The sequence below is a fragment of the Gavialis gangeticus genome, unplaced genomic scaffold (assembly GCF_001723915.1).
Source record: "Gavialis gangeticus isolate Ggan-Ray unplaced genomic scaffold, GavGan_comp1, whole genome shotgun sequence".
NCBI lineage: Eukaryota > Metazoa > Chordata > Crocodylia > Gavialidae > Gavialis > Gavialis gangeticus.
This window is the reverse complement of record NW_017729031.1, coordinates 16,648,916-16,662,539: the sequence shown is the minus strand read 5'-3', so window position 1 is coordinate 16,662,539 and position 13,624 is coordinate 16,648,916. Positions and strand designations below refer to the sequence as shown.

Sequence of the window (13,624 nt, the reverse complement as noted above, 5' to 3'; positions counted from 1 at the left end):
GTGTCTCCTTTCATCTCAAGGTAGCTATTACTTGTTCCCTCACCACTTGGTGCAAAAACACCACAGTTGACCACAGGACAGCTGTAGGCATCTCCACTCCTGGCCCCAGCATAACAAACTGTATACACATTTAATTAATATTGCATTCTCAAGAGAGTAGAATGCATTAAGACATTACAAATGAAACAGTGCATTATATATGCAGTATAACATCCTAATACTCTCATTTAAGTTTTAGGAAAACGGAGCATAAATGATGGAAGGAACTCTCACAGCCAAAGGCTGAAACTTTTGTGAAAGAAGATATAGCTATTATCCATTCTTTCCTTAGGCTCCTGAAGCAACTTTTCCACATCCAAGCTTCCCACTTTGCAGTTAAATGTTACCTTACTTCATTAGAGAACAGAAGATGTGGCCTACAATAGCAACAAGGGCCGGCTTTTGAGTCTCAAACCCTACTCCTGTCTTAAATATATTCTGTTTACATTCTATTTTCACAAACTTCAGCCAGTTCAGAATGCAGCTTCCTAATTTTTAAACACATTTCACATAGGTACTGAGGGTTGACTTTTTTCCTAATCCCATACAACTCTCTACACAATGGAAAATAAATGTTTGAGTTTCTAAATTTAGAAAAAACCGTATTTTACATAAGATGTATTACAAGTTTTTGGGAGTACTGTGTCCAGTTTTGGGCACCGCACTTCAAAAATGACATAGAGAATCTTGAAAGGGTCCAGAGAAGGGCCACAAGAATGATTAAGGGCCTGGATGACAAACCTTATGAGGAAAGATTAAGGGATCTGGGACTGTTCAGCCTGGGGAAGAGAAGATTGAGGAGGGGGAGAGGGAGGCAGGAGGGAACTTAGTGGCCATCTATAAGTATGGAAAGGGTGAATATCAGGAGCTGGGAGAAAACTGTTCACTAAGGAGCCCTAGGGGAGGACAAGGAGCAATGGCCATAAACTGTTAGAGGATGGTTTTAGGTTGGATGTAAGGAAGAACTTATTTATGGTAAGGGTGACCAGAATTTGGAATAGACTTCCCAAGGAAGGGTTGCAGTCCCCAACCTTGGAAGCCTTCAAGAGGAGACTGAACAGACATCTTCCTGGGATAATTTGATCTCAGCAGTATTCCTACCCAGAGTAGGGGGGTTGGACTTGATGATCTTTTGAGGTCCCTTCCAGTCCTTAATTTCTATTATATGATTTCTGATTTGAAAAAAAAATATTGTGGATTTCTGGTATACATGATCCCAGTTGAGGAAATCCAGTGAGAAAATTACTTGCAAACTTTGTAGCACATCTTACCTAAGATTCATTCTCTGAAATTGACTTTCAAATCATGTCTAGGCCGAATTTGGCATGATGAACTATAAAGGCTTCTAATATAAGGAAAGTCCTTATACTTTGTGGCAGAATTATACCTACATTATTCAATACAGATCACAGGATTATACTGTAAGAACTAGAACTGAAAAAAATCTACCTGTATTTGTCACAAATGTCCCATCCTGTATACTAACTTAAAATAACCTTGAAATACAAATTGTTGGACATAAAGAAACAATTAGATGGAATGTAGGTCTCCTGGGAGTCAGACCCAGATAGGGAAGGAGGCTTCTGAAGGGTAATACAGTTATGTAACCAATTAATTTAATATTAAATTGGGATTAAATGTCCACAAATGTTATACGGGCCACAGAACTTCTAGAAGTAAAAAAGTGTTGCAGTATGGTGATAGAAGTCTATCAGTTTTCAAATATCACTTAAAATCCACTACACCACTAAAATAATTAATAAATATTACGGAAGGATGGTAATGCTCTCTGCACCCACCCATATAGTGATTTTGCAGTCAAACCATAGGTATATATTTGCTGCCATGTAAAATATGATGATTAATAATGCCACTTTCTTGAGCAATAATGCTTAATTCATTAGTAAAATTTTTAGATTCAAGTGAGCCTCTAAAGTTCTATCTTCTTGTATTCTAGACAGGGTTTGTGACTGCTTCCATTAAAAACATAGGGGCTGCCCAGGAATTTTAAATGGATTAAGAAAGAGATTTAATAGGTCAAATGGTACTTAGATTTGTGGTCATTTGCAGGTGCTGGTCTTGCATTGTCTATTTTTTTTTTCAGAAATAGAAATAGAAAGGATTTGTATTATCTATAATATTTTCCTGTCTGCCAGTCCAGACATTGGCCCTTTCTTTTAATGACTCTTTCTATTTTAATGGATGCCAGAAGGATTGATGTGTTACCCCTCAGGGGCTTATACACGTAACGCTGAAGCAATGCTAGAGTATTCTAATTAGAACACATTGGAGCACATGTATAGGCAACCAGAGAGAGCAAGAGGACTAAAAAGAAAGGAATAAAGTCATTTAAATTCAAAGGATATGGAAAAGGGGGGGATAAAAACATAGCACTGCTGAGAGAGGGAAGGTAGGTTGAAGAGATTAAAAAGAATAAACAAAGCAGTTATCCTACTGAGGGACATAAGAATGATACAAACTAGTTCACTATTTCGTTTTCAAGTTGGTTTTTAATGTTTTGTTTTTTTAAAAAAAGCTACTCTGAGGACAGTGATCCAGGGAGATCAAAGTGATTTTGTCTGGGGTGATTTTTGTCTCCCTCTGCATAAATTCTATCCACAGCGGAAATATTTGAGTTTCTAAATTGGGGGGGGGGGCAATTTAATGTGAGATGTATTACAAGATGTCTGAAATAAAGGGGTTTTTTTGGAAACAAAAAATATTCTGAATTGCATTATGTATCCATAATCCCACTTGAGGAAATTGTTTGCAAGTGTTGTAGCAGCTGTATTATCCAAGATCATTCAGGAGACCAAATAGCTAGGAAACACCAGTAAACATTTATTATCTAGTATTAAAACATAATGTGAGAAAAATCAACTGTGCATTTCAACAACTTTATTATAACTCTGTCCAAATGAAAGCATTTTAGAGAATGACAAATTTTATTTCTTTTCAATCCTTCTCTATTCTGAAATGCCATGCAAATTGAACTCTACAACACTTGCTCAAAAAATTTAAGTTTTTTGTTGAAACTAAAATTCTCACATTGAATCTCATTTTATATGGTTTCATTACTTTTTGATATTCTGCCATATTAGCATTTTTAATGTTTTTATAGTCGAACACATAGATGATAATTGACTGAAAACAAAAATACAATATTCAAAAAAGGTGGCAAACCTGGAAAAGGAAAATCAGTTTTGGGTAATGAACTGACAGATAACACTTATATTTTATAGCCTTGGAGATAAAACTGTACAACAGGAAAAAGTATTTTAAAAATGAAAATAGCTTTAATTAGTCAATTGAAATCCAAACGTTATGTAAACTGCTCTGAGCACTTAGTACCTCAGAAACTGAGCAATAAATCTTAATTGGGAATGTTTAGTTTTACAATAGATTGCCTGGAATACTGATTTCTATTTAAAAGAAACAAAGTTATTCAACTGAAACTGCCTGAAGGTTTCAATTATTCACTCAGTAGCAGCACAAACTCATAAAATGCAAGTTGGGTATTTTGATAAGATTATGATGCACTTCTATTTCAAGTATGTTGCACATATGGATTAAATGTGACGAACAAGCAATGTAAGCTAGTCAATTACTGAAAAAATCTAGAACTCCTCATTCAGAGATGATACCTTTTATTAGACCAAATTGCACAACATGTTTTCAATTTCTCAGTTGGTCTAATAAAAGGTATCATCTCTGAACCAAGGGTTCTAGATTTTTGCATTTTTTTCCCTCAGACTAACACAGCTGCCAAATATTCTCCAGAGTCAATTACTGTGTGCACTCTCTCTCGCTCTCTCACTCTCTCTTTTAAACCAAAATAAAAATAAACCCAATCAATCTGCCATACAGGTAAAATTAGATAAAGTAGTAACACATAAGACTAAAAAAATATTTCTGTGCTGCTTTGTAATTCTGGGTTCCGCTGAGTTGTTATAAAAGCTGGATAAATCAGATATTGCAGAAATTTTGTTACAAAGCATGGTCTTTAGAGTTTGTAGTCAAATTACACCTTAAAATTGATGTAAAATTTATTATTATTATTTCTATTATTATTATTGTTGTTATTATTATTATTAAGTGCTTCTTGTAGCAGCATCTGGTAGAGATCAGAAGATAATATTACCATGACTATTTTTGTCTTAGTCCTTAGTAAAATGGTTAAAGTAGTAACTACAGTGGAGCAACTTGAGAGTGAAACAAAATAATGACATTCATTATGCCAGAAAGATGAGTTAAAATAGTATTAAAAAAACACAGAAATTGAAATCTTCTGGCTAGTTCCACCTGTTTCTCCAGATGTATTATCATAGCATCTGATGAAGTAGGCTGCAGACTATGAAAACTCATGACTCTCTTAATGAGCAAGTCTATTAGGACTTTGTAAGCCACACAAATGTTAATTGACCTAGTGGAGAAGTCAAACCTTAAGGTAAAAAATCATCCCTGACTGTCCTTCACCTGTCTATGTAAAATGTTTCTTAGTGCAAAGTCAGTGCTGTCTTTGTGACAATGTCTTCATATTTTGTGTGGTTCCTTTTTAGTCTATTGAGGAAGAGGAGGAAGCAGAATTGTTATAGTTGAAGAATGAAAAAAGTTTGCTCTGGGTGTTAATGGTCTGGCACTCTGAATGTATTGGTATGTCTGCATTCTTTCCTTGATTGCAATCTAGGCAAAGTCAGTAAATAAATTAGGAGCAAGACCAGTCTCATTGCTTCCGCTGGGAAGAACAAGCACCACAACCTCAGAGCACCCAGCAGCTGCTGTGCCTTCTGCTGCCACCCAGACTACTGTTTGAGCTCTGAGGGGCCAGATCCTTTTATTTCTCTGGAGTTTGCCCTCCCCACACTGTGCTGCCACCAATGGGACCAGCAAACAGGTCAGGGCAGTCGGAGGTATCATGGCCACTAGGCCTTCTGGGGCTGTGGCACTTGCTCTTCCCAACATCCACAAGGGTTGAGGCTCTTTGCCTGGCCCTGCTATACCCTGACATCTCCACTCAGCCTCACTCAGGAGGAGCCAATGCATCTTGGGATGTTGGCAGACTTCAACTTGGACAAAATAGGTGTAGGTAGTGTCCACATCTTAATGGAACAACAGCAAAATTAGGTGGATTAGAGATAATCCTGCCTTGAAGTGTCGTAACTTTAAGCCAAATAACAAGTGCTTTAAAACACATAAGGGTGTTAACATGCAGCCAATACAGGGGTTGAGCTCCAGAAGCCACCCAAAAATACCATGTAACTATGCCCTAAGGTGCTGCCCTGCCCCGCCTTCTGTATTATTTGTATGTTTGGCAAATCTCATCTCCCAAATAAGCTGTTATTCTGCTCCACTGACCTCCTCCTAAATTGTCCTATCCAGTACACATGAAACCTAACGCTTTTCCCTTCCCAAAGAGCACTTTTACTTGTCTCACACTTTTGAGACAGAATTTTTCCCATGCTAGTTAAAGCCCATTTCAATTAGAAGTACATAGTCAATTGCAGCACTTATAACATCATAAGAAACTTGCCAATGCTTTATTTTACCTTTAGTATTTATATATTGTGCTTTTTTATGAGCTACTCCCGATTCCTTTCTGCCCACCTATTGTCTGATTTCCTTATCAACATCACCTAGAAGTGTGACTTTTTATTTTTATTTTTTACTGGCAGTCTGTGTTAAGATTATTCAATACTTCCCCTCTTAAAAATATGGCCTTGCTTGGAAAAGAACTAACACCTCCATTTTCACAAGAAGACATCTGTGTTTCCTGGGGGATAATCCCCAAGTGCCTATCACTGGGCTCAGGAACATCCCTTTATATCCTGCCAGAGTTATAAAATGCTGACAATCACCATCTCTGTTCTGCTTCTAGGGTAGAACAGCATGTTTTTGGAAATTTGCTAAAAATCTTCTTCACTCTATACCTCTACATGGGTAGCACCCCCAGCATGGCAATTTCATACACAGATCTGAGAGTAATCTTCAATTTCAGATTTACTAGCTTTCAGATTCACATACTTGCAACCTTAACAATATTATTTCAATTAATTTTTTGTACTTATCTTTTATTTACAATTATAAATACTTTTTGTACTTATCTTTTATTTACAATCCCGCTTTCCTTGTACCTTATTTCCTGCTGTGGTAGCCTTACACTAACAGCATATCCAATTATAGCTTAATCACCAATATGATCTTATGTGCCTCTGAACAACATATAAAACCTTAATTTATTCATGCTAGATGAATCTGTTAAATATCTGTTGTAGTTGTAAAAAAAACATTATAGGTTAATTATAGCAATAATGATCAGACTTTTTAATAAAGTTTCCCAAAATGACTTAAACATGACCTTATAATTTAAGTATGCACTATCGATAGGATGATTATCTGCTGCTATGCAGATGGCACTGTGTTCTTAGATCTTAAAAATGAATGCTCCTAAAATGCACCCCAATTAAGGTTATTTTATTACAGAATGCAAATGTAAAAATTCTCGCAAAATATTTACAAACCATTTCATAAAGATAATTTCCCTAAATAGATCAATTTAAGCTGAGAAAACTTTGAAGGGCATGATCAAGAAGGTTCCCTTCCCTTTCTACCTTATATTTTACTTTTAGATTGTGAACATGCAGAGAAAACAAAGCAGTGGTAAAAAGCAAACAAAAAGAAGGGAGGACAGTGACAAATATAATACAGACCTAGCCAAGCAATAGCAACCCAAACTAGTCAGAAAAAAATAATTCTACATTCATAATCATGTTAATAGTAAGGACGGTAAGATTAATTGCCCAAGGAAGATATATATATTTTTTATATAGTATATACAGAATTATCAGGTCTTTTATGCTGGTGCAGAAATGGGGAATCCCCTATATATTTATTTATTTTTAGATCTTTTATGCTAATCCAATGACATTTTAAAGCATATCTAGATTTCAAAGTACACCGCATGATTTTGGGGAAGCAAAATACTTTATTTGAGAAATGTTCTAAATAACACTAATCAAAAGATATTGCATAGTCAAATTACACTCCTTAGCTTATTATCAAGCATGAAACAAAACAAATAGTAAAAGCCGTATGAAGTTTCTGCTCTACTAATTATAAGAATATAGCAGATAAGTGCTGAACATGCAGGGACTTTTTCCCTTTTCTATTTGTGTTGGCGTCTGAGCCTTTGGAAATTGCAATAAAGACTAACAAGGCTTATCAGGTTATTAAGGTAGAACCAACAGGCAATAAAATCTGTCTCCATAAAGTTATTATTTATGAATCTCTGCCACCAAGGCATTTGTAGTACTAATATAATATAATACAATGAGAATATATTACATTCTTCTCTATATTACTCTAATTGAGAAATGTCTACTTGTATATTTCCAACTCCAAAATAGAATACATCTCAGAAATTGATGCTTGTCAGTTGGGAATGCCCACATCCCTAATATGACACACTGCACAATAGATTCTAAGACTTAATTAATAAAGATATCTACCTTGTTCCCCAAATGTCTAAAAAGTCAGTAATTACTTACACAGCTGCTTCAAATACACTGAAAATGGGTCCGCCTTGTCAATTATATGTGAGTTATTAAAATGAGCTTTTCTGTCCGGCATTTTAATATTCTACAGAGGCATTCTTTCTTATTATTAGCATTAATTTGTCTTACACTAATAAAACAATCAAAACTAATAAAGAATCCAAACATTGACATATTTAGCTTTGAAAAACACATTATGGACTTTAAAACTCTAAAAAGTTTTCAAGAGTGAAAGTTTTAAAAGTAATTTACATCTATTTTTCTCTTGCCATAAACAATAAAAACTGAAAAAAATAAGAGCCAAAATCTTTTTTCAGCACAAAGCCCAGGTTCTGAGCAACGATGCCTGTGAGCCCAGAAAGAAACAGAATCCTAATCAATCAATTCACAGACATCAGAAAGATGTTCTTTAACTCTTGCACACATCTGCAAAGGAAAGTAGGAGTGGCTGCCATGGCTTCAAACCCAATAAGTAGAATGAGCTATACCATATTCAGACCTCCAAAGGTCTTTCTTGAGTCAATATATATGACTCCCAGAAAATAAATTTCTCTTTCACCCTATTATATTGTGATGATGGATAGTTATAAGTTTTCCACTGGGAACTAGATTGAGCCCAAATGTCTTCAAAAGGTAAAATGAATAGTGATAAAGTAAATAAAACAATTTCAATATGAAATGCTTTAAATAATAAAAAAAAGCATAAGATAATATTTACCAACTGGATCTTTTTGATTCTGAAAGAGTATTTTGCTGTTGCTCCCATCCATGTTTGCCATATTAATTGTGTTTCCATCAGTCCAGTAAAGCTTCCTTAACAAAAGAAAGGATTGATTGAAAATGTGTCTCATATATATAATGTTCTAAATCTGTCAGTAGTGAAAAATGTTAATAATATTAACAGTAAAGACAAAATTACAATATGTATGGCTGTGGAACTTAAATCATAGTAAGTTTTGTTAAAAATAATTTAATATTTAAATCAAGAAAATACGTTTGAAAAAGTTTTCATACAATTCTGCAGAAATAAAAGAAGAATGCATAATTTCATAACTGATTTTTTAATTTTTCTCCAAATTTAAACAAATAGCTGTATATAAAGTGACACCTGCAGTTTTGTCCTACTACCGCGCCACTAGAAAAGGAACATTAATGACCAAGGCAAGATATATAAGCTCTATTCGTACTATTAATGGTGAGAACATAAATTTTTAATTCCCAAATATTCTAGATTTTTCTTTGTAGTCCTAAATATTTAAATGAGCACTGTACACAATAGCACATATAAGGATTCTTTCTTATCCTAATGATACATTACCAATTAAAAACAATTATACTTTACCCCCTGACTGGGTGAACAGCAAGACTCTGCGGTTTATCAATTCCATGGACGATTGAGGTTTTCAAAGACCCATCTAAATGGGCCACATTAATTTGAGTTTCATCAAACTCTGAACTAATCCAGTACAAATTGCGTGAAATCCAGTCCACTGCAAGGCCTCTAATACTTTGAATATCTGCAAAATGTGAAAGATCAAAATAAGAGTGAATTTAAGTTGCTCATTTGATTTGCTCTCCAAGTTAATAATTTCCTGTGTTAGGGAAAATTTAATTTACTCTTTAATGTGTTAGCAACAATTATACAAAATTGTAATCTTTTGTATTTATCAGACACTGTTAAAGCATGAATAATCATTAACATTTTATTATTCAGCGAAAAGAAAACTTGCAGCAACAATTAACATTGAAATTGAACTAAACCATGACCAAGTCCTCAGCTATCTTTTAGAAGTAAAAACAGTCGTAAACATTTCCATCTAAGGAAAACAACCAAATGTGGACTGCATATCTGGCAATACATTTCCCTATTTTGGTGGAAAATACTTGTAATAAGTATGCTATTTAAAAGGTGTATGTTGGCAAAGACGAGATGGAATAACTCACCCTTCCTTATTAGAGTCCTAGCTTTTAGACAGACAGACAAACTACAAAAAAGTTATTAATGAAGTGAGCTAGGTAACACTTTATATACAGGATGTTACATGGCATCCTGACATAACACACCATCTAAATTAATTGGACTCCATGACAGTCTAAAACAAATCTTGATGGCCCTGACACAAAAAGGTCCAGATGTAATGTTATTATTCAACATGTAATCATATTAAAAGGAGCTTTGAAGTTGATTCCAATGCAGAGGTCTCAACAGCACCAATGGCACCGGCAGGTAGATGCAGGTTCCCTAGCGCTATAGAACTGGTCTCTGACACAGATCTGAAATACAGTGCTGGCCTTTGTACCGCAAGTTCTGATTTGCTTCCTCCCAGGGATTGAGAAGCCAAAGATAGCAGACTAATGATAGTGAACAGATCAGTTGGGTAACTGATTCCCAAAAGAATACTAGGGCAGAAAAGTCAGCCTGATCCTCCAGGGCAAACATCATTTCCTGTTGTCTTTTTGTCTTCGGATATAAACATAACTTCTGAGGATTCAGCAGTTTCTTTACATTCCAGATATACACATTTCTTTAATAAGTTCTTGTCATGACTTCAAGCAGGTGTTATAATATGCTTTATTGACTTTGAGGACAAAAGTCCTACAGGCTTTCAATACAGGCATTGAAACCATACCCAGAAATGAATCCAACAGAGGGGATAGCATGTTATTACTTGTGAGCAAGGGTAGTGCAGAGACTCCAGATCTCATAGCAAACACAGCTTCTTCTTTCATAGTAAGGAGTGTTCCTAACAGCCACAGTGTCAGCAGAGTGTTTCCTAGTGCCAAAGATGATGCAAAAGCTGACATTACCACTAAAGTAAATCTATCTAAGATCAACTATTAATTCTGAAAATAGTACTATTGGTATCTTTGGAGTTGTCCAAGGTTTATGTAATGGTTGCCAGACAATGGATTCTGCAAATCTATTTACTAGCCCCTTTCCAGAGTAAAATAAAGTTCTTTTTGGATTCCAGTACCTCAAAATGAAGAAAAAAGTCACCTTCTAACATTACCTGAGTGATAAAAAAAACAATGCAGGGCACTAGTATCACAACTAAGCTCAGGGACCTCCCCAGCAGATCCTGCTGAGCACAATGCCTCGAGGCACAGAAGAAAAGCTACAAGTTTAGTCCTTCTCTCCATCTACACCCACATGGTTAATGTCAAATAACTTGGTACTCCTCAACAAAAATCCACTTGTGTCTGTGGTTCAAATTTTAAATCTTCCAGGGCACAATGAAGCCACTAAACCTAGATTATTACACCTGAGACAGGACAATCAAACTAGACCAAAGTCAGCAGAGATAAATATGTAATGCTAGAGATAAGCATAGAAAACAAATTTCTTGTTAAGCTATCTTCGGCAGACTGCTTCTGTTTTCTTATGATTCTTATCTTTCCTTTCTAAAAATTAACCATTTATTTTGCTATTGAGATGTATTTAAACCTTCAGTGAGAATTAGCTATCATGGCAAATTATATTTGAAAGCATAAATGTTTTATTCATCTGTGAAGTGAAATCAATGTCTAAGTGAAATTAATTCATTAATTAAAATTAAGAGTGATTATTACTCAGCACTAATTATCCACAATCAATGTAAAGTATACATAACAAGAACACTGGACATATGCACCAATTCCATACTTAATACATCTACATCTTTTCTTTTCTTTTTTTTTTTGCATAAATGATTACTATACTTTAATAGATAACATTCTATTTACCTCTTGATATAACAGTTTCTAAACCAGTCCCATTAATAAAAGCACGCTTGATGGTTTGTGTTTTTACATCAGTCCAATATAAACGTTCCTCTGCTGCATCAAAGTCTATGACAGTTACATCATCAATGTCAGGGACAGTGAAGGCTGTGATGAAATTGAAGTATGGGTTTTCTATATCCACACCTCTTATTTCTGAACGTCTTGCATAAAGAAGAAATTTTTTCAGTTCTGTAAGAAAAAAAAGTGATTTTTCATAATCAGAGTTAACTGAGTTCAAAGTTATCCCCTAGTTATTACCTTAAAAAAATTAAGTCGATATCAATGACAATTATGCCTATAACAAATCTGTTTACTTAACACAACATATAGGCAAACTACCCTAGAAAAATAAATTTTGTAACAGCCATAGAATCAGTTTTATGTATTAGTTTAGACACATACAAAGCTTTTCCAAAGATATTATAACAATACAGTCTTGCAAGACCTTGAAGAACAAAAATACCATCCAACTGAAAATGGTATTTTAAAGCTATTGGTTCCAAAACATTAATTAATCTAAATCTCTAGTTCTACTTTTCCTTTGTAATATTAAATGGCATTAGAAATCTCAGGAGGAAAATGCAACAACAATAACAACTATGGCTCTAAAGCATTACAACTAGAAATAATTAAAAGTCATTGTTCAATGTATGAATTGATTAAAAATAGTTGAAACAAAAAAGGGGAGGCCACAGATGAGGGATCCATTGTTCAACTGAATCTATTTACAAATGCTATTTGTTGGTGTATTATATGTAAATAGATCAAGGGTAATACAGAAGACACTTCTGTCTTCAAAACACATATGATACTTTAGGGGAGCCTGTCAGTGTATGAACTACAGAGATAACTTTTGTTTTCTTTAACATCTTTCGATACAGGGAAATATTTTTCCAGAGATTTCTGAGACTCTATTAGACATTATAAAAAAAAGTATGAACTACAAAGTTTTATAAATAATGGACAAAGACGTTTGACATTTCTGGGGCTATTATAGCTTAAGACTGTTACTTATAATTATATACATATAATCTGCAAGACTGCATATTTTATTTTTACTTCATCTTAGTTCTTAATGCCAAAATACTATGCTAAGATGACTTTATATGAAGAACAGGTAAGATTAAAGCTATTAAGTGCTTTTTTGTCATGCAGGTTACCTGCATCATACTTTTCTGATGTTGCACCTTACAAATCTTCCTGTTCTGCAGAGATAAGCTCTACTAATATATCATACACATAAGTCATAGGAAAAAAATGAATAAGGTAATACATATCAAATTTCCGCATGCTGCTTATATTTGAATAACACTGGTTTGAAACAGTAGGTGTACTTTTGAAAATATCACTACAAGATATTAGACTGTCACCTTGCTGGAGTCACGTGACCCTCAGTTATCTTTCCTGCTTGGTGCAGGGGGTTGGACCCGATGATCTTCCAAGGTCCCTTCCAGCCTTACAATCTATGAATCTATAAAACCTTGTTTGAAGATTATAAACCTACTCTGTCTGGATTAAACTTTTATATGCAATTTGGCCCCCCAAGATGGGGGAAGAAACTTACCATAACATGTTTTCTTGTCTACAGACAATTTCATGAGATGAGGACATGCACAGGCAGCACTTCTATTGTGATTGATCAGACACATGTGAGAGCATGGACCTCTGCCACCATTGGCAGCACAAGGATTGGGAGCTGCAATTAAAAAACAAAATATTAATAGTGGAAAGAGAAAAGAACTGAGATAAAAAGCAACCTTCAGAGACCAGCAATTCCATCACTGTTTAGAGAACGAGACCATACCAATTATTAAATATTTTTTGCTATATGCTCAGCAGAGAGATGGTTAGCCACATTAGTCTGAGATCAGAGCAGGGAGGTGCCTCAGAAGCTATCTGGTTCAAAGAGGCATGAGCTTTTGTAGGCAACAACCTACTTCATCAGGTGCTATCAGGGTTGTTTTAAGACCGAATATGACTTTCCATTGTATGGAACTGTCGTTGTAACATAAGCATTGTTGATTCTTGGCAATCTAAGAGTGGGGGAGGAGGGGGCAAAAAATGTTTTTTTGCACAGATGCAGAGTAGGGCTGTGGTCTTCAGATGGAGTTCTTGCTCCTATGCTGCGTGGAGGCCAGGTCTGTGGTGGGTTGATCGGGGTCTGGCTCTGTCATGGAAATATTCCTTTAGTTGTAGGCAATGGGGAATAAAAAAAAAATCTTGACATCTCCATATAATTTTGCCTTTTGAGCAGTAGGGGAGAACGAAAAGAC

General features: G+C 35.0%; 1 protein-coding gene across 1 annotated transcript in view; it reads right to left on the bottom strand.

The window, feature by feature from the left end:
* LRP1B (LDL receptor related protein 1B) overlaps positions 1–13,624 on the bottom strand; it is a 2,002,088-nt gene that overhangs the window by 719,387 nt on the left and 1,269,077 nt on the right. The window contains exons 27-30 of the mRNA XM_019522796.1: positions 12,916–13,047; positions 11,313–11,540; positions 8,932–9,106; positions 8,308–8,402 (exon numbers count right to left, since the gene is read on the bottom strand). Coding sequence (XP_019378341.1) covers positions 8,308–8,402; positions 8,932–9,106; positions 11,313–11,540; positions 12,916–13,047 — 630 coding nt within the window. The remainder of the gene's footprint in view (positions 1–8,307; positions 8,403–8,931; positions 9,107–11,312; positions 11,541–12,915; positions 13,048–13,624) is intronic.